This window comes from Pan troglodytes, chromosome 2, assembly GCF_028858775.2.
Source record: "Pan troglodytes isolate AG18354 chromosome 2, NHGRI_mPanTro3-v2.0_pri, whole genome shotgun sequence".
Taxonomy (NCBI): Eukaryota; Metazoa; Chordata; class Mammalia; order Primates; family Hominidae; genus Pan; species Pan troglodytes.
In genome coordinates, this window is record NC_086015.1 from 27530452 (window position 1) to 27551726 (window position 21275).

Here is a 21275-nt window from a genome sequence, read left to right on the forward strand (position 1 = left end):
TACCATAGGCTGATTGATCTAAACAAGGGTTAAGTTCCTGTGGCATACAGTACTTCATTTTGCTTGAAGTTGCAGTTTCCAAGAACCTATCAGCCACATTAAGTGAGGACTTAAGGTAATCTGTAAATGGTACCTGATTTGGCTCTCTTTTGCTCTTGAAGGGAATCATCTGGGCTCTGACCCTGGCTTGTGTATTTCATTCCCCTGTCGTCTGCCTTCAGACCATAAGCTGCCTTGTGGTGCAGCCTGGACCAGCAGGGGCTTGCATTCGTAAGCAACCATGAAGTCTTTGTCTGTCTCTCTTCAAACAGGCAGAACTACACAGGTCAGGTCAAATGAAAATGCTCTAAGCATACCCACAAACATCAACACTCAGGATGGATGAGCTGCTCCCTCTCCCTGCATCACCTTTCAAATAAAAATCAAGTATCGGTTACTCCAGTCTTAGATGTGTGCAGATCTGTATTAGAACAACAAATAGAGCTAAGAATGGCCACTAATTAACCCTCAGCCTTGTATAGTGATTAAGCTGAGGGTGAGCACAGCTGCAGTTTCATTGGTAAAAGCTTTATTCTTCTCAAATGGACTGAGCAAAAGAAAAGAGGAATTTGCTCCCAGTGGCTCTTTTATAGTGATCTATAAAAGCTTGGGAGAATGTTTCCTTCTTCATTCTCCAACGTCACAATTTTTTGTTTCAGATCACTTAAGGCCCTTTATTTAAGCAATGAAAACAATTCTTATTCATAAATTGTCTCTGATACCTTAGCTTTGATTGTTATTAATTGCTTATCTTTGGATTAGTTATGATTAGGTAGTAAATTGTGTTAGTAAATATTAAAATTTTACAATTGATAGTGACTGCTGGTGGGTGGGAACCATTAAGTCAGATTAATTATTTCAGCACACTTATATTTGTGTAGATTATTTATACCAAGTTTGGGAGCCGCTAGACTGATGAAAGGTACATATAACACCTCAGTAGGATTCTAGTGCTTACACAATAGTGTGAACCTTGCTTCTGCATGTCTCATTCTACTATACTTGAGAACTGGAAAAGAACAATTTCTTTAAGTGAAATTCAGGTAAAATGGTAAGTCTACCTGTTTTCAAAGCAGACTGTTTTAGCAGGACTACAAAAAAAAAATTTTTTTTTCCTAGAACAATAACTACAGTTGGCTACCTAGATACCAGATTTCTTCTGATGCCTATGGCTTTTTTAAAGTGAAAAATATTAAGTAGAAATACGTGGCACAACATACAGCTAACTTCAGACTGTTTTCTTGTGAAAAGTTGGCTTGTCTTCTGTATTATTACCTGCTAAATTCTAAAAGTCACTCTAATCAATACTTCCAAATATGGATGTAGAGAGACTCCACGTTATTGTCATTTAACTTCACTGGCACCTCATACAAAGAAAAGGAAAGCTGTGGTTATAGAGTTCATACTTTGCTCCTGTTGTTTAATAAATATTAAATAAGTGCTATTAATCAATCTACCTGGTATTTTTAATAGCAAGACAGTAAACAAAGTTCAAAACGTTTATTAAAGCCTTTGGGTTCCAATTCAGTATTATCTGTAGAATCCTGGGACACCGTCCCCTTCCCTCCCCTAAGTTTCCCATAGGCTTACTCAGATGCATTTGAAAATAATGCTATTCATAATGTTGAGGTTCTAGAAAAATTGAAGGCTTATTAAGATGGATGAATAAAATCAGGGAATATACGTTCCCTGTTTTGTGAATTAAAGAAGATATACAGAAGTGATTGTGTACCATCATAAATTTGGTTTAAAAAAACAAAAAATAACAATTCTGAGATGCTTACCTTGACCCCTACATATTTGTAAATGCAATTTTTAAATGATATTAAAAGGATTATTTCCCTACTTTGTCAATTCTGTAAAAATAAACCATTTCTTTAGTTGTCTTACAAGAGATACTGGTGTATAATAATGCAAACAAAAATATCCATTAGTTTGTAGCACTTTTATCAAAGAATGATTTTCTAGGAAATACTGAATGAGAAAGGAAAGCCAAAATTACCCCATTGTAGGCTTAGATCTTGGATTCCCTAGTTGTGAAACAAGTCAAAAGGATTCATCCTCTTTGACTCAAAGAGTTACCAAGAAAGGATTGGTAGCTTCAGGTGAGGGATGACTTCATGACAAAGCAAGGATTTCCTATTTAGCCCATGGTATTTCTGCTTTGTGTGGGCAAGTCTTTATTTATAACCAACAATTTGATATCCTCCTCAAACATCCAATTTGCCTTGGTGAAAAGGAGCATTAACTGTTTATTCTTTTTTGATAGATTCTTACTAGAAATGCTGACCTGCTAAAACTTTGTTACTTTCATAACTTAAATATACGTCCTTTGATAGGCTTGATTGTTTTAAAGATGGTTAAAACTAGACTTTACCATATTTACTGACATATGGGATACCTTAAAAAGTGCTTTTAAAGTTTAAAGTTTCACCCTTATCTCTTATCTAACAAAAAGGGCCTTTGGAGAAATTACTTCCATTTGGTAAATAAGAAAATACAGTGTTGTGTTTATCATCTTCATGTATCTTTTTCTTACTTCTATTTCCTTACTTCTAACGCAGGGAATATCTGTCAACTTTACTTGACCTATAAAGTGCTACCAGCATTTTTAAAGTAGGAAGGTAAATCCCTTAGAGTGGGAATCTGTGGTTCCTTTTCTGTTTCTTTTTGACTGTTACAGAGTTGTTCACGCATCCATTTCAGGTTTCTGATTGGTGTGTTCTGTAATAGCAGGTACAGTAAAATCTTACTAGTTCAGTATAATTGAGAAAAGATCAGACTGATTTTTTTTTAATGAATTGGAAATTTTCACTAAGTGAAGACGTAATAATTTTAAGTACATATAGGAAATATTAGGTAAAATGTGTGAACTAGATGGCCTCTAGACTCTCCTTTACCAAGGAAAAGGCTGAAGTGGGTTTTTCACACATTCACAAAAAATAGAGAAAATGGTTATTATAAGTCCCAGTGTGTCCCTCACCCAGCTTCAGAACTCACCTATATTTAGTAAGGTTTAGGAATTAGGGTTTTTTGTTTATTATTTATTTATTTATTTTTAGAGATGGGGTCTTGCTCTGTCTCCCAGGCTGGAGGGCAGTGGTGTCGTCATAGCTCTCTGCAGCTTCGAACTCCTGCACTCAAGCAACCCTCCTGCTTCAGCCTCCCGAGTAGCTAAATATTCTCAGATAATATTGTTTTAATACCATTAATTTTCATGAAAACCATTTTTAAACAAGACCTAGTAAATGTCAGAACAGGTTGCTGCATCAGAATTAAGTTAGCAATGGTGAACTTAAGGGTATGTTACTAAAAGATACAGCATGTGCCCTGTGGAAGATAAGCCACTGAGTAAAGTTTGATGCCCTTTTGTTTGTTTGTTTGTTTGTTTGTTTTGAGACAGTTTCACTCTGTCTCCCAGGCTGCAGTGCAATGGTGCGATCTCAGCTCACTGCAACTTCCACTTGCTGGGTTCAAGCGATTCTCCTGCCTTAGCCTCCTGAGTAGCTGAGATTACAGGCACGCACCACCACGCCCAGCTAATTTTTGGATTTTTAGTAGAGACGGGGTTTCACCATGTTGATCAGGCTGGTCTCAAACTCCTGACCTCGTGATCCTCCTGCCTTGGCCTCCCGAAGTGCTGGGATTACAGGCATGAGCCACCGTGCCTGGCAGACTGACACCTTTTTAAAAAAAATAGAGAGAGAGATGAAACCTCATTCTGTTGCCTATGCTGGACTGTAGTGGCACAATCAGAACTCACTGCAGCCCCCTACTGGAACTCCTGGGCTCAAGTGGTCTCAAGTGATCCTCCTGCCTCAACCTCCCAAGAGCTGGGACTATAGGCACATGCCACCATACCCAGCTAGTTTAAATGTGAAATCAGGCTTTTTAAATGTGAAATTTTTAAACATGAAATTAAGGGAAATTATTTAAACAGCATGCTTAAACAATACATATTTGAAATTAAAATAATGCATTGTTAGTGTTATGGAAATTCCAATCTGAAACAGCATAATAAAACAACTCTAATTATTCAGAAATTGACTTCTGTGGACAAAACATCCAGATGATTGAATGACATTTTCTCCTTTTACTGTGGATACTTAAGATTGTACAGTATCTTGGGAGAAATGTTGTAATTATGAAAATTTGAAGAATTAATGTAACACTACCAATGTCTGAGTCAGATCCCATAACAAATGGGCAGTTCTCTTTATTTTACTTATTTTCTGACTCAACTTTTCGTTCAGTATCTAGCCTGGGCAAGGTGCTATCAGTAACAACACTCACAGTGCCTCTTCCTCAGAAAAGAAAGCACTTCCAAAATGTCAGATTAATTATTCCTATACAACTGTAATAACTACTTTCTCTTTTTCTTCTCTTCATATTTGTTCTTTAATAGATCCTGGAGCTTGATGTGTATTATGGCTGTTGAATTTTTCATGTCATATTGGTGAATAATTCACACAATAAGCAGTACAAGAGTTTGCCTAAACTACTAGCATATTTCTTTCTGGAGCAGGTCTGTTCCTGGAAAAAATTACAAATCAGAATATTTTACATGTATTGGAAGAACTTTCTGCTTAAGAGTATCCTACAGGGAAACCTGTTGCCACATGAAGCTTTTATAAAGTTGAATTTTTGGAAAATGCAATGGTTCTTCCCCACCACCGCCCCAATTCAGCACTGTCTTCCTTCTGAAAGCATTTTCCCAAATAAGACATATTGTTTGTGCTATTCAAGTGCCTCGGCCAACCAACAAATGCCTATCTGACTATGTGCCTATAGGCTGATGTAGTTAGTACCTTTTGACGTGACTTTTCACACCAGTGAGGTAAACCACCTTCCTTGCATACATTGTGACCACATGTGTACTCCAGTGACTTTCTTGTCCAGACTGGCTGGCTCCTGTGATGGAAAAAATGTTCATACACAGTCTAATTTAAATACGTAAGGGAAACTAGGAAGAGTGCAGGCCTAGAGAAGATGTCTTCATAGTTTATCTAGCTTTGGATGCCAGCATTATATTTTTATAAGAAAAACTCTAGAAAAGAGTTCAGCTTACAATGCATGAATAACCCCGCATCACTGGGGCAAAGGCATATTAGAGTGCCAGCCACCCGTGGTCATCGTAGGAGGGTACATTTATCTGAGGGATGTGTATTTTTTAATCTTGGTAATAGCCTACTAGGGATGGTATATTTTAACTTCAGCCTTACTATAAATGGTTCTGTATCTGCGGGTAATGCATCTTTTCTGTAGATTCATAATCAAAATAATGTGGTTAGCTTAGAGTTGGGGTTAATCATATATGAGTTCAAAAAGTTAATAGTCCATGTCCAATTTGGTAAAAGTTTGTAAGTGAAAAATTACTATTTGGGGGAAGTTTTTGTTTGCTTCTTTGATTTGCTGGAGAAATGATTTAAAGTTGCAGTATTGTAACTAGGCAAAGAAGCCTTTGATTTAGATACATGTGGGAGTTGCATTTGGGGAACTTAGGCCATGTGTATCTTCATAGTATTCATGGTGGAGAGAGAGTGTTTTCAGGTGAAAAAGAAAGTTTTAGATTCATTCCTTAATAAAATGTATTTTCTGTATTGGCTTTTTGTTATTTTCAAAATTGATGTATCTTTATTATTTTTTCTTATACAAATAATACCTGCTTATTAATTTTTAAAAATCAGTCGTCTTTTCAAGATAAGTATTTAATTTTTATTTGAGGCTCTTTGCTCTGGGAACTCAAATTTGGTGGGACCCAGCAAAGTATATTTGTCAGTTAAGTTTGTCTGGTTATAATCTTGGTGTAAATTTAGACACGTTGACCTCAACTTTTAGCCTTGGCTTTGACCTGCTTTTGCTTAGCATTTCCCTATGCATATTTTATTGTCTCTTAATTAATATAAATGTCGACATGGATTAGCTGTTGATACAAATTTTCTTTTATAAAGTCCATTGCTCTCCCTGCAGTAATAACCTCTAATTGGTTGGTTTAGAAGTTGATCTTGGCTAGGTGGCTCATGCCTGTAATCCCAGCACTTTTGGGAGGCCAAGGCAGGAGGATCACTTGAAGCCAGGAGTTCAAGACTAGCCTAGGCAACAAAGTGAGACCCTGTCGCTACAAAACATAACAAACACTTTTACCACTTCTATTCAACATAGTACCAGAAGTCCTAGCCAGAACAATCATTCAAGAGAAAGAAATAAAGGGCATCCAAACTGGAAAAGAGGAAGTCAAATTATCTCTGTTTGCCAGTGACATGCTCGTATACCTAGAAAACCCTAAAGACTCCTCCAGAATACTCCTAGATTTGATAAATGAAATCAGTAAAGTCTCAGGTTACAAAATCAGTGTACACAAATCAGTAGCATTGCTGTATATCAACAACAGCCAAGCTGAGAATCAAATCATGAACTCATTTCCTCTTACAATAGCTGCAGAAATAAAATAAAATGCCTGGGAATATAGTTAACCAAGGAGGTGAAGGATGTCTGTGAGGAATACTACAAAACACTGCTAAAAAAAAAAAAAAATAATAGATGACAAACAAATGGAAATACATTTCATGTTCATGGATTGGAAGAGTCAATATTGTGAAAATGACCATACTGCCCAAAGCAATCTACAGATTCAGTGCAATTCCTATCAAAACACCAAAATCCTTTTTCACAGAATTAGAGAAGACAGTCCTAAAATTCATATGGAACAAAAAAAGAGCCCGAATATCCAAAGCAATCCTAAGCAAAAAGAACAAAGCTAGGGGCATTATGTTACTTGATTTCAAATTATACTACAAGTCTGTGGTAACCAACAGCATGGTATTGATATAAAAGTAGATACATAAACCAATGGAACAGAATATTGAACCCAGAAATAAAGCCAAATACAGCCAACTGATCTTCAGCAAGGCAAACAAAAACATAAAGTGGGGAAAGGACACCCTATTCAACAAATGGTGCTGGGATAATTGGCAAGCCACATGTAGAAGAATGAAACTTGATTCCTATCTCTTACCATATACAAAAATCAACTTAAGATGGATTGAAGACTTACATTGAAGACTAAACCATAAAAATTCTGGAAGAAAACCTAGGAAAAACTCTTTTGGGCATTGGTCTAAGCAAAGAATTTATGAGTAAGACCCCGAAAGCAAATGCAGCAAAAACAAAAATAAATGGGACCCAATTAAACTAAAAAAATTCTGCACAGTGAAAGAAATAATCCTCAGAGTAAACAGACAACCCACAGAATGGGAAGAAATATTTGCATACTGTGCATCTGACAGAGGACTGATATCCAGAATCTACAGGGAACTCAAATCAGCAAGAAAAAAACAGTCCCATCAAAAAGTGGACAAATGACATGAATAGACATTTCTCAAAAGAAGATATACAAACGGCCAAGAAACATATGTAAAACTGCTCAACATTACTAATAACCAGGGAAATGCAAATTCAAACTACAATGAAATTCACCTCAGCCCTGCCAGAATAGCCATTACTTACAAGTTAAAAACAATAGATGTTGGTGTGGATGTGGTGTGAAGGGAATGCTTGTACACTGCTGGTGGGAATGTAAATTAGTACAAGCTGTGTGGACTATGGAGATTTCTCAAAGAACTGCAAGTAGATCCGAAGGGGTGGGTTGCCCCTCCACACCTGTGGGTGTTTCTCGTTAGGTGGAACGAGAGACTTGGAAAAGAAAAAGACACAGAGACAAAGTATAGAGAAAGAAATAAGGGGACCCAGGGAACCAGCGTTCAGCATATGGAGGATCCCGCCAGCCTCTGAGTTCCCTTAGTATTTATTGATCATTTGTGGGTGTTTCTCCGAGAGGGAGATGTGTCAGGGTCACAAGACAATAGTGGGGAGAGGGTCAGCAGACAAACACGTGAACAAAGGTCTTTGCATCATAGACAAGGTAAAGAATCAAGTGCTGTGCTTTTAGATATGCATACACATAAACATCTCAATGCTTTACAAAGCAGTGTTGCTGCCCGCATGTCCCACCTCCAGCCCTAAGGCGGTTTTTCCCTATCTCAGTAGATGGAACGTACAATCGGGTTTTATACCGAGACATTCCATTGCCCAGGGACGGGCAGGAGACAGATGCCTTCCTCTTGTCTCAACTGCAAGAGGCATGCCTTCCTCTTATACTAATCCTCCTCAGCACCGACCCTTTACGGGTGTCGGGCTGGGGGACGGTCAGGTCTTTCCCTTCCCACGAGGCCATATTTCAGACTATCACATGGGGAGAAACCTTGGACAATACCTGGCTTTCCTAGGCAGAGGTCCCTGTGGCCTTCCGCAGTGTTTGTGTCCCTGGGTACTTGAGATTAGGGAGTGGTGATGACTCTTAAGGAGCATGCTGCCTTCAAGCATCTGTTTAACAAAGCACATCTTGCACAACACTTAATCCATTTAACCCTGAGTTTGACACAGCACATGTTTCAGAGAGCATGGGGTTGGGGGTAAGGTCATAGATTAACAGAATCTCAAGGCAGAAGAATTTTTTAGTACAGAACAAAATGGAGTCTCCTATGTCTACTTCTTTCTACACAGACACAGTAACAATCTGATCTCTCTTTCTTTTCCCCACAAGATCTACCATTCAATCCAGCAATCCTACTACTGGGTATCTACCCAAAGGAAAATAAGTCATTTATATCAAAAAGACACCAGCACATATATGTTTATCACAGCGCAATTGACAATCGCAAAGATATGGAACCAATCTAAGTGCCCGTCAACCGATGAGTGGTTAAAGAAAATGTGATATGTATACACCATGGAATACTACTCAGCCATAATAAAGAAGGAAATAACATCTACAGCAACTTGCATAGAGCTGGAAGCCTTTATTCTAAGTGAAGTAACTCAGGAATTGAAAACCAAATACCTTAAGTTCTCACTTGTAAAGCTAAGCTATGGGCACACAAAGGCATACAAAGTGATATGGATAATTGGAGACTCAGAAGAGAGGAGGTGGGGCAGTTGGTGAGGGATAAAAAACTATATATTGGGTAAAGTGTGCACTACTCACGTGTAGGTATACTAAAATCTCAGACTTTACCACTATACAATTTATCCATGTAACCAGAAACCACTTGTATCCCTAACACTATTGAAATAAAATTAATTAAACATTTTTAAAATTTTTTCAAAGAACTTGATGTGATTGAAAAGCCACTGTATCTTATGAAAATTCTCTTCAGTTTATGTTTAGAAGACTTCATTTTGGAGTTTCCCTTAAAAATTACCAGTGACCTATTTTTGTTGTCATTGTTCTTGTTGTTTAGAGAAACAAATATTTCACTTAAGCAAACATCATTCTTTACTCACATGTCTTTTACTCAGAACTATTTGCCCAAGAAATGATTCAGAGTTTCTTTGTTTCCCTTACTTGAGGAATTTCTGAAGTCAAGAACATTTAGATTTTTTTTTTTTTTTTTTTTTTTTTTTTTGGATTCGGAGTTTTACTCTTGTTGCCCAGGCTGGAGTGCAATGGTGCTATCTCAGCTCACCACAACCCCCACCTCCCAGGTTCAAACAATTCTCCTGCCTCAGCCTCCCGAGTAGCTGAAATTACAGGCATGCACCACCATGCCCGGCTAATTTTGTATTTTTAGTAGAGATGGGGTTTCTCCATGTTGGTCAGGCTGGTCTCGAACCCCCAACCTCAGGTGATCCGCCCACCTCAGCCTCCCAAATTGCTGGGATTACAGGCATGAGCCACCGCGCCTGGCAAGAACATTTAGATTTTAATTAATTTTTAAAAATTATCTTTTAATGAAGATAATGAAAAGATAACAAAGATTATAGTGGTGAAAACAGATGATTAATTCTCTCCACTCTAGAGTAAAAATAACTTTAATGACAGGGAGAGAATTATGTATTAGTATATATGCCAGTTATACATGCTTTTTTCCTATAGGTTTATCCATGCTTTTTTGATGACTTGGATTATTCTGTTTCTGTTATAGTTATTTTATTGAGCATACATATTTTATTGCAAATTGACTCTTGTTTGGCAGAGTGAGGTGTATAAATAAGAGATTAAGTTTTTTTGCTTATGGTAGGCTCAAGGAGCACATTTTGTAACTACCCTGCTCACTATTTGGGTTTATTTACAGCTTCTCTTAAGAGAGGAATAACTGTGTCAGGCTTTGCTAAGCAATTTCGTTCCAACAATAAGACATTTTTTCTGTGTCTGTTGTCCGGCTGTTTAGTAGGTTCTTGGTCTCCACACTAACAGAAAGGTTTCAGGTGTTACTCCCAGGCAGGGATTTACCACAGGTGTGTGTCTTTTCCACCATTTAAAATACCCAGAAATGATGAGATTATTAAGTAGCTGACCGTAGTCTGTATACTTCTGTTAGTTCTTCACTAGTTGCTGCTTTTGAAATTCTTAAGTGCTATTTCTTTATTGGTTCATTTGTTTTGCTATTTAGATTTATTTCCCCATTCAGTCTACATTTATAATGTGGTGGTCTGTTAATACAGTAAGCTTGTTATTGGTAAATGGAGTCATTCTAGTGAAATTTATTGTCAGAAACACCTGTACCTGATTTATAACTAATGCAGCATGGATTTTACTTTATGCAAATTAAACAAATGTGTTTTAAAATTTGATAACAGCATAAAACACCCTCGAGGATGTTGATTGCTCACCCTAACTCAGAAGGCTCTCAAAGCTGATACTTCTCTTCCTAAATAGGAGATATTCTTTTCTCAGTAGAGATCCCCATGTGGCTGTCACATTCTTTTTTCAGGTCATCTTTCAGAATGTACTACCTTCTGAGACCTCTGATACTACCCACCCAGCCCTAAGGAGGCCCCAGTGAGGTGATCACATTGACTTTTAAAAAACTTTTATGCCCAGAGGATTTGTTAAGGAAGCTATTCCCATACTTTGAAGTAGCTAATGTCCTCAGGGACCTGGTGTGAATACCGGAGGGAAGACTGGAGGGAAGAGTGATACTCTTAAGGTTAACATTAGACTCTCTCCTCTGCCTGCCTGCAGAGAAATAGCCAAATCAGTGTGAACTACTGGCTTTTATATACAAATGTTCTCACATCAGCTTACTCATGACTGCCTTCTAAAGACTGCCTCTTTCAGGGATCCTAATAGGAAAAGCAACTAAGAGAAAGAAAATGAATCACGTCAGAGGTTACAGAAATTATAACCTACACCATCTTTCACAACTAGAACATCATATAAAGCTGTTTCATTATTTTTCTTACTCCTTTTACTCATTTTTCTTACTCCTCTTTGTCTTGTTCCTATCAGCCCAGGGACTCTGTTGCATTTTGCTTTACTTTCTGGTGTTTGTAATATAAAAACAATTTATCTATTGTACATGTTTTCCATTTCCAGTACATACACATGCACAAACCCCACCTTCACCTCAGGCTTTGATTTGACTCCACCTTCAAGCTGGAAGCCTAACCCTCTATGGGAGTCAATAAGATGGAGCCAATGGCAAACTGAAGTGGACCAGCACTTACTTACTTCTTTAAGACAGAACTTTGTGGTGTATTCTTGGTTATTCCTTCTCTCTAATCCCTTTTCCCATTAGCTGGTCTCTTCTGTCTGCATTTCCAGCCTCCTGATTTTTCTGCTGCTGTTTCTCTTCTCTTTTCTTATCCTTATGGTTCACCTGCTGCTCTCCTTCTTAACTTCATTTAACCTTGCTTGCACTCAGTAAAATACTTAAAAACAAACAGAAGGACTTCCAAGCTATATTTTTTATTTTTTAAGAGTAGCTTTATTTATTATTATCTCTATAACCATATGACTTAGCCTGTACTGTCTGTTAGACCAATATATAATCTTGGAATATCCCTTTTCACTTCATGTGCCAAGTTGGTGGCTCCTGTTCTTCTGGTATGCCAGGGCAAGAATGGCCCCATCAGCTCTCAAAAGAGGTACATAGTAGCAACTCTGAAAATGTGGCTGAACACTGTGAGTAATGTTGTAGTTCTTGCCAGTCTCAGCCAGTACCTACCTTCTTAATAAATGGCCTCTTTCCCCAGCTAAACTGTTTCTTTTTTTAACCTACTTTGGAAAATATATTAAAGTCCTATACTTTGTAAGCAGCACTGCCAAAGCAGGATCATGCACATAGCATAATAATCTCATTTTGATGTTCTAAAGTTCTTTCTTTGTCCTTTGTAATGGATGGCAAGGTTTTAAATGAAAACACTGGAGTTGCTCCATAGCATGAGATGGTTTTTTATTGTTTTGCTCTAAGCTGTTGCCCTGATCTCTACTACATTTATGCCTGACTTCTCTAAGTCATAGTGACATGCCCTTGCATGCATCTTTTCAGCAAACCTTATGATGCCTATTGCTAGACTTACCAGTGTCAGCTCATGAGAACAATGCAAGGTTATACCTTGCCATGTTAAAGAAAATTAAGTCAAAGGACCTAAGTTATACTGAGTTTTGAAGCTGTCAAGAAAGCCGGAGCCTTGGCCCAGCTCTCTCACTAACTAGCTAGTGACCTTGGATAAATCGGTGCCCTCATTTGTGAATTAAAGATTGTACTTCTGACCCTATCTTGCAGCATTATTGTGAGGAAAAAATGGTGTGTGTGGACCTCTGTAAACACTTTGAAGGCTATGAGTATCATTACGTGGAATGTTATTGAACTGAAAGTCCATATTAGCTGCGTTAGGTGTGATGACCTCGCCTTTGAGATGTCTAAAAAAGGAATTTCAACCGGGCACGGTGGCTCACACCTGTAATCCCAGCACTTTGGAAGGCTGAGGTGGGTGGATCACCTGAGGTCAGGAGTTCGAGACCAGCCTGGCCAACATGGTGAAACCCTGTGTCTTCTAAAAATACACTAATTAGCTGGGCATGGTGGGAGGTACTGGTAATCCCAGCTACTCAGGAGGCTAAGGCAGGAGCATCGCTTGAACCTAGGAGGCGCAGGCTGTAGTAAGACGAGATCGCACCATTGCACTCCAGCCTGGGTGACAGAGAGAGACTCCACCTCAAAAAAAAAAAAAAAAAAAGCAATTTCATTCTCAGCATAAAATCTTTAGATAACTTCTTTATAGTTTGTTAAGTTTGGAGTTTCAAATGTGGTGGAATTTACTTTCCATAAGAAAACTAGTAGGAAGAATGAATTATAACTCAAACTTGATTTAATGATTTTAATTTGCTTTAGGCTCCTATTTTTATAATCTAGATGACTATTGAGGGTTATCTTCTGTCATCTATAAAATGAATTATGAGTCTGCCTCTTTATTCCCAGCACCTATAATGTACAAACTGTATTCCCCTATGCAACCCCATGTGGCCAAAGGGCTCCCCATGAAATTGCCTTATTTCAAGCCCAAGCCTCTTTTAACCTTGACTGCTATCCCCAGTGTTCCTTTGCTTTTACTCTGTATAAATCTCAGGCATAAGAGACAACTTAAAATATGTCAGGATATTATATTAGATAACAAAACTCCTAGAGGTCAAAGACTATGTTGTCGAGAGAGTTTTGTTATCGCAAACTCCTGGAGGTCAGAGACTATGTCTAGTTAAGATGGGAGTGAAACTCAACTTTTTCACTTCTGCTTCTGGCCATGAAGAATAACAGGAGCCAGATTTACACTCCTACCTTAGACTACCTTTCTAGTTAGAAAACTAGACGTTCCCTGAGAGGAGAAACAGATGAAGTATGCCCTACAGTTGTCCCCAGCTTACTGCCTAGAAGCAGTTTCCAGGATACTGTACAAGGAGAAAGAAACCAAAGAGAGAGGCCAGCAGTGTCACTGAGTTGAGAAGACAGAGATAGGAGTTTGGGAAGATCAAGATGGCTAGCATTTGTGGGGCAGAAACCCAGAGAAGAGGGATTGTACAGAGAGAATGCCCTAGAAATCTGAAGAGAGATCCCCTTGAGCCTTTGGTTAAGTTTGCATGTAATCATCAAAAGATCCTGCCTTATTAGTAGGGATGAATTACTCTAAAGACTACATTGCATCTGCTGTAACAGTTTAAAAGCAAGTTTTGAAAGTATCATACTGTTCCCAAATAACTTAACTCCCTGTTAGAGTAAAATGCAACATTCTTTAGAATAAGGTACAACATTCTTTATGGGAATACAACAAATTCCAACACTCAACAACATAAAAATCGCACTGTTCAACATTCCATAAAATATTACCACGGACTTAAAAGGCAAGAAAAGAGAATTCATAACCAGTTGAAAAATAAATAAAAATGGAAAAGACTAAAACATTTTTGTTTATAAAAGGGCAACCTTTTAAGTTAATTACTAAAGCATTATAACTTTGGTAAGTATTCTCAAATTGATTTAGTTCTTAACTTCATGAAATGTGAATGCTTTAAGAATTGACCAGCATGTCTTTTGCTTAGCTAAAACCACAATATTAAACTGAAGAGAAACTTACGTTGGCTCTATATTAGTAGAAACATGCAAACAGCTATACTATTCAAACTTGCTAGTAACTTGGGGCTACTATCATTACTGTTACTGTAGGACTTACATGGCTGGCCATTTACAATCTAAAGAAGTGTGAGTGGGAAGTAAGAGAATCACAGAAACAGTATGTTGCCTCATTGGATCTTTGAGAAGGTGTGATTAGAAAGAATGGGGGCAGCTGGAAGAGGATTATCCTGGAGTAGAGGACAAAGAAATGTGGGGATGGGAGAGTAAAAAGGATGACTGACTAGAGGGCCTTGCGTGGTGGGAGATGACGATAGGGATGTAAAGCATGGTTTGCTGTAGCTGGTCCCAGGCTCAGCTAGGGCCTCGTATAAGGGTGTGTGCTACGGACTGAACTGTGTTCTCCCCAAAATTAATATGTTGAAGCCCTAACTCCTAATGTGACTATATTTGGAGATAGGGCTTATAAAGAGGTAATCAAAGTTAAACTAGGTCATGAGGGTGGAACCCTGATCCAGTGGGATTCATGTCCCTTTAAGGAAAGACACCAGAGAACTCTGTCTTTCTGCCTTGTGAGGACACATCCAGAAGGCAGCCATCTATAAGCCACCAAGAGTCCTCATCAGAAACCACATCAGCCAGCACCATGATCTTTGAGTTCCCAGCCTCCAGAACTGAGAGAAATAAATTTCTGCTTTTTAAGCCACCCAGTCTATGGTTTGTTTTATGGCCACCCGGGCAGACTAATACAGGTGTATTAAAGTTTTAGTCAGCAGCCAGGCTTGGTGGCACCCCTCTGTAGTCCTAGCTACAAGGTAGAAAGGAGGCCAAGGTAGAAAGCTCACTGGAGCCCAGGGGTTCGAGGTTGCACTGGGCCAAGATCAGGACACTGCACTCCAGCCTAAGCAACAGAGAGAGTCCCCTTCTCTAAAAAATAAAGTTTCAGTCAGAATGTCAATAAAAATATTCTGCATCATGTACCAATTCCCAGGGGACTGAGGGTGTTGAGTAGATCTAGATTTCTTGATAAGCACCTGTTTAACTAAACTAATCGGTTGCTTTTCATCTAGGCACAAGGTAAAGAAAGCATAAACAAGGACAGTCACCAAGGAGAAGTTTTGGGTTTTAACATTTCTACAGTTCCAAGAAATAAATAGGAGTTAGCACAAAGGAGGTGTACGTTTGTTTCTGCATTCCCACTCTACAGTTGATTGTCTTTGTACAATCAGCTTCTTTACAAATTGTACTTTGGAACTGTTAAGAATGTAAGGTTTTGTGGCATTTCTGTTAGCTGACCTCAGTTCTCCATCAGTTGTTGCCACATGAATGCAAGTACATTCTGAAATGCTATTCAACTACCATTCAAGGCTTTGAACAGGCAGCTATTGCCATAACTCATTCAGAAAAACACCTCAAGATTAACTAAAATTGTCTTTATTCCATGCTGTTTTCAAGCCAGTCTAATAACTACCAACATGTATATAGCAAAATTAATTTTGCAAAATGTATAAATAGTATTTTCTATGTAAATTTTTTTATGTTAAGAAAAAAGTATTTTACGTTCTAAGTTTTGATAAACACTTTCTTATTGATTTTTAATCTCCTTGATTATATCCACCCTGGAGTTTTATAGATAAAAGTTGAAGATGATTGTAGGAGAAAAATGAGAGGGAAATTTTCTCTTTTGTGTTAATGATAAAGTTAACCTACTTACTTAAAGATAAAATTAATAAATTGCTTGACAGATTTTCATTGTTAATATAGCCCAAAATGCTCTATATTTCCCTTTTATAGTATGATAGAAACCTTTGGTCACACTTTAATAAAACAAAATGCTATATTAAGAATCATTGGTATTACATTATAAACTTTATGACCTCTAAAAAAAAATAATTTCAAAGAAGCATAACTTGTGAGCATGTGGTGAAGCGGCATCCCACTGAAGATCAGTGTTACTGCTTTTAATCTCTTTTAAGTTAATACTTCAGTATACTGGTAGCTATAACTATAGGGCCTTTGTTTTGGTCAATGATATTTAACCTACCATTTATGTTAATAAACTGACATTGCTCTTAAAGTAGGTTGTACATTAACCACCCAAAATTGGACATCTGTTGCTGAAGGAAATGGTTTCATTTTCTGAATGCCTCTGTTCCCTTTATAGTCATTTTTTCCATTATTGACAATAGTTATTTGCATTTTTGTAGACATGAGGAGGCTTTCTCAAAAGCCGTATCCATCTAATAAATAAATTCAGTAACGTTACAGGATATAAAATTTAAAATCTAGATAGAAAAATCCATGGCATTTCTGTACACAAGTGACAACCTAGCCAAGAAAAGAAATCAAAACAATCCCATTTATGATAGCATTAAAAAATTAAAATACTTAGGAATAAATTTAACCAAGGAATAAAAAGACCTGTACACTAGAAAATGATAAAACATTGATGAAAGAAATTGAAGAAGACACAAATAGAAAGATATTTCATGCTCATGGATTGGAAGAATTAATATTGTTAAAATGCCCATACTACCAAAAGCAATATGCAGATCCAACACAATCACTATCAAAATCCCAAGGGCATTGTTCACATAAATTAAAAAAAAAAAATCCTAAAACTTACCAAAGACCCTAAATAGCCAGAGCAATCCTGAGGTGGGGTTGAGGGGGGAAGAGACATCACACTTCCTAATTTTAAATTTTATTTCAAAGCTATAGTATATAGCTATAGTAATCAAAACAGTGCAGTACTGGCACAAAAACAGACACACAGACCATTGGTACAGAATAAAGATTTCAGATATAAATCCAAACATATATGGGCAACTAATTTTCAAAAAGGGTACCAAGAAGACACAATGGGGAGAGGATAGTCTCTTCAAATAAATGATTCCGGGGAAACTGGATTGCCACATGTAAAAGAATGAAATTGAGCCAGGCACAGTGGCTCATGCCTGTAGCCTAAGCTACTTGGGTGGCTAAGGCAGGAGGATCACTTGAGCCCAGGAGTTAGAGGTCACAGTGAGCTATGATCACACTGCATTCCAGACTGGGTGACAGAGCAAGACCCTCTCTCTTTAAAAAAATAAAATAAGAATGAAATTGGACCTTTATCTTACACTATACCCAAAAATCAACTCAAGATAGATAAAAGACCTGAATGTAACACCTGAAGCCATAAAACTCCTCGAAGAAAACATGGGTAAAAGCTCCTTGACATTAGCCTTGGCAATGATTTCTTGAACATCACACCAAAAGCTCAGGCTACAAAAGCAAAAATAAATAAATGTAACTACATCAAAATGCAAAACTTCTCCACAGCAAAAGAAACAACAAAATGGAAAAGGAAAACTACAGACTGGGAAAAAAATATTTGCAAGCCATATATCTGATAAGGGGTTAATACCCAAAATTTATTTTTAAAAAAACTCATACAGTTCAGTAGCAAGAAAACATATAATCCACTGGAGCTGAATATACCTTTTTTTTTTTTTTCTTTTTGAGATGGAGTATGGCTCTGTTGCCCAGGCTGGAGTACAGTGATGTGATCTCTGCTCACTGCAGCCTTATCTCCTGGGTTCAAGTGATGCTCCTGCCTCAGCCTCCTGAGTAGCTGGTACTACAGGTGCCTGCCACCACGCCCGTCTAATTTTTTGTATTTTTGGTAGAGATAGGATTTCACCATGTTGGCCAGTCTGGTCTTGAACTCCCGACCTCACGTGATCCACCCGCCTCAGCCTCAAAGTGCTGGGATTACAGGCATGAGCCACTGTGCCCAGCCTGGACCTGAATAGACATTTATCCAAAGATGACATTAAAATGGCCAATAAGTATATGAAAAGGTGCTCAACATCACTAATCATCAGGGAAGTACAAATCAAAACCACTATGAGATATCACCTCGCACCTATTAGGATGGCTGTTATCAAAGAGACGAAGTTAAGTGTTGGCAAGGGTGTGGAGAAAAGGGAAACCTCGTATACTCTTAGTGGAAACATAGATTGGTACAGCCCTGAGGGAAAACAGTATGGAGGTTCCTGAAGAAATAAAAAATGGACCCATCATTCCCTCTGCTGGATATATACCCAAAGGAAATGAAATACCACCTCATATAGATACCTGCACTCTCGTGTTCATTACAGTATTCTTCACAGTAGCCAAAATATGGGGAAAAACCTAGGTGTCCATCAGTGGACAAATAGATAAACTGTGGTGTATACATACATACATACATAAACACACACACACACACACACACACACACACACAGAACAGAATATTATTCAGCCTTTAAAAAGGAGATCCTGCCATTTACTGAAACATGGAAGGACATTATGCTGAGTGAAATAAGCCAGACACAGAAAACTATTGCATCTCATTTATATGTGGAATTTTTCTTTTTAAAGGTCAACTATATAAAGATAGCAAATAAAACACGAGTTACCAAGGTTGTAGTGTGGGGAAGGAACTGGAAAGATGTAGATCAAAGGATACAAAGTAACAAGTAGAAAGGTCTCGTGTACAACATAAGGACTATAGTTAATAATAGTGTCTTCAGGATTTTTTTCTAAATGAGTAGATTATAGCTGTCTTGCCATGGGGGGTGGGGAGGGAAATGGGTAAAAGTGTTAGGTGATGGGTATGTTAATTTGTTTCACTGTAGTAATCATTTTTCTATATATTGTATCTTTTAACATCGTGTTGTATACCTTAAATATACAAACTTTTTTTTTTTTTTTTTTTGAGATGGAGGCTTGCTCTTTTGCCAGACTGGAGTGCAGTGGTGCGATCTCAGCTCACTGCAACCTCCACCTCCCAGGTTCAAGCGATTCTCCTGCCTCAAGCTCCTGAGTAGCTGGGACTAGAGGCGTGCACCACTGTGCCCAGCTAATTTTTGTATTTTTAGTAGACACGGTTTCACCATGTTGGCCAGGATGGTCTCAATCTCTTGACCTCATGATCCACCCGCCTCGACCTCCCAAAGTGCTGGGATTACAGGCGTGAGCCACCATGCCCAGCCAATAAAATTTATTAAAAAAAAAAAAAAAAAAAAAAAGCTATACTCAACAAGTTAGGGCTACCTCAAAAGTAAACGTGAAAAGAAAGATTAGAATCATTGATAGGGCATTGGTATTAAAAACCAGCTTATCCTAGATTTAAGATGAAAGCGGTATTGTGGACATTTGTTAAGTCCTCCAAAACCACTAATAGCTTATTTGAGGTTAAAGAGTCCTCCCTTAAAATATGTACTACAAACTTATGGTTTAGAATTTCACTGTTTTGCCTCACACATGACTTTACAATGTGTAAATCAGGAATCCAGCATTTCTTCCCATATACCAACAAAATTTATATTTTAAATTAACTCATAATAATCCTATATAATTTTAAAGCAAATGCTGACATTCTGTGACCCATAAATAGCACACATGGAATTGGTATGTCCTGTAGAATTATTGCTTTCTTTACCTATCCGTAATGTACAGTAAGTCCTCATTTAACATTGTCAGTAGGTTCTTATAATGAGACCAGTTTTACCATAGGCTAATTGATCTAAACAATTGCCAAGTCCCTTCGGCACATTTCTCATCACAGACACATCACCAAACTCCTAAAGGAAGACCTAAAACACTCCTAATACTAAACATTGAAATAGATGTGAGCTATCCATACATTTAAGAAACACTAAATACAAGTAAGATAATTATTTATCCAATTTTAGGGAAATCAGTGAATGACGGTGTTTGTGTTGGTGGTGGACTAAATCAAATAAGTTTTTGCAAAGCAAAAATTGTGAGGAGCACCTCCTACAACCGTGCAGTTCAGATGCTAACCAATATGGCAGGCTCATTGAATGCTTTCATACGACATCATTTACTGTTGCGCATTTTGTATGATTATCATAGACTAAGCACTTCTATTTTACAATCCTTTGTATTCATTCATTCATTTTCCAACTTGTTTATTCCAGTTTAGGATCTCAGTCAGCTAGAAACCATCCTGGCAGCCCAGGGTACAAGACGGGAACCAACCCTGGACAGGATGCCATTCCATCGCAGGACACACTCACACACAGACCCATGCTTCCTCACACTGGGACAGTTTAGATACACCAGTTCACTTAAATACACCTTTGGGGTGTAGGAAGAAACTGGAGTACCCAGAGAAAACCCACACCAGACGCAGTGAGAACATGCAGACTCTACACAAACAGTGGCTCTGTCAGGAATATTATTTTTTCTCGTCAACCAACATTGAACAAAATGACATATTGGAGACCCTGCTGTAGTTAATGCAATTGATGAGATTCAACTTCCCCATCATTAACTTACTTTTTCAAATATAAGGAGCATGGCAGCCTCATCTGTAACTTTTTCCAAAGGTAACTTCCCACTTCTTTATCAGCAAGTCACTCTGTCACTGTATTTTAATATCCTCTTGTCCACAAACCAGGCTTACATAGTCTTCCTTGGAGTTTATAGGGATCTGGCAAATTCTTTTAGAAAGTCAGCATAGCTTTTTGTCTATATTGACATCAACACACTAGGTCAGCCTATGCGTCTAAGAGAAACATGTCAACATGGCTGTCTTACTGCGTTTCTCATTGTTTTTCTCTAGAGTGATATCCCTTGAAGGTCATATTATAGATCGTTTTATCAAAGGCATGTCAACAATAGTAACTGGGCAATGGTTGGTTTCATCTAATGAGATAAGTCCTCCAAAACCACTAATAGCTTGATGCCCTAACAAAACCCAGTTGTCTAAATATTTCACCATGACTTCAAACTAGTCTCAAACTTAACATAATTGATCTGCACATTTCAT

The 21275-nt window shown here is 37.9% G+C and overlaps 1 protein-coding gene across 8 annotated transcripts in view; it reads left to right on the forward strand.

Annotated features, from left to right (window-relative positions):
- UBE2E2 (ubiquitin conjugating enzyme E2 E2) overlaps window positions 1-21275 on the forward strand; it is a 392844-nt gene that overhangs the window by 338194 nt on the left and 33375 nt on the right. The window contains exon 7 of one of the 8 annotated variants that reach the window (XR_010155520.1): window positions 162-1883. The exons of 4 other annotated variants lie outside the window; for them this stretch is intronic. Coding sequence is in view for 2 of the 4 variants with exons in the window: in XM_063806664.1 (XP_063662734.1) it covers window positions 162-274 (113 nt within the window). In the remaining 2 variants the exon portion in view is untranslated. Of the gene's footprint in view, window positions 1-161; window positions 1927-21275 lie in introns of those variants that run through there. 3 more of the 8 variants (XR_010155518.1, XM_063806664.1, XM_063806665.1) reach the window with 3 other exon arrangements.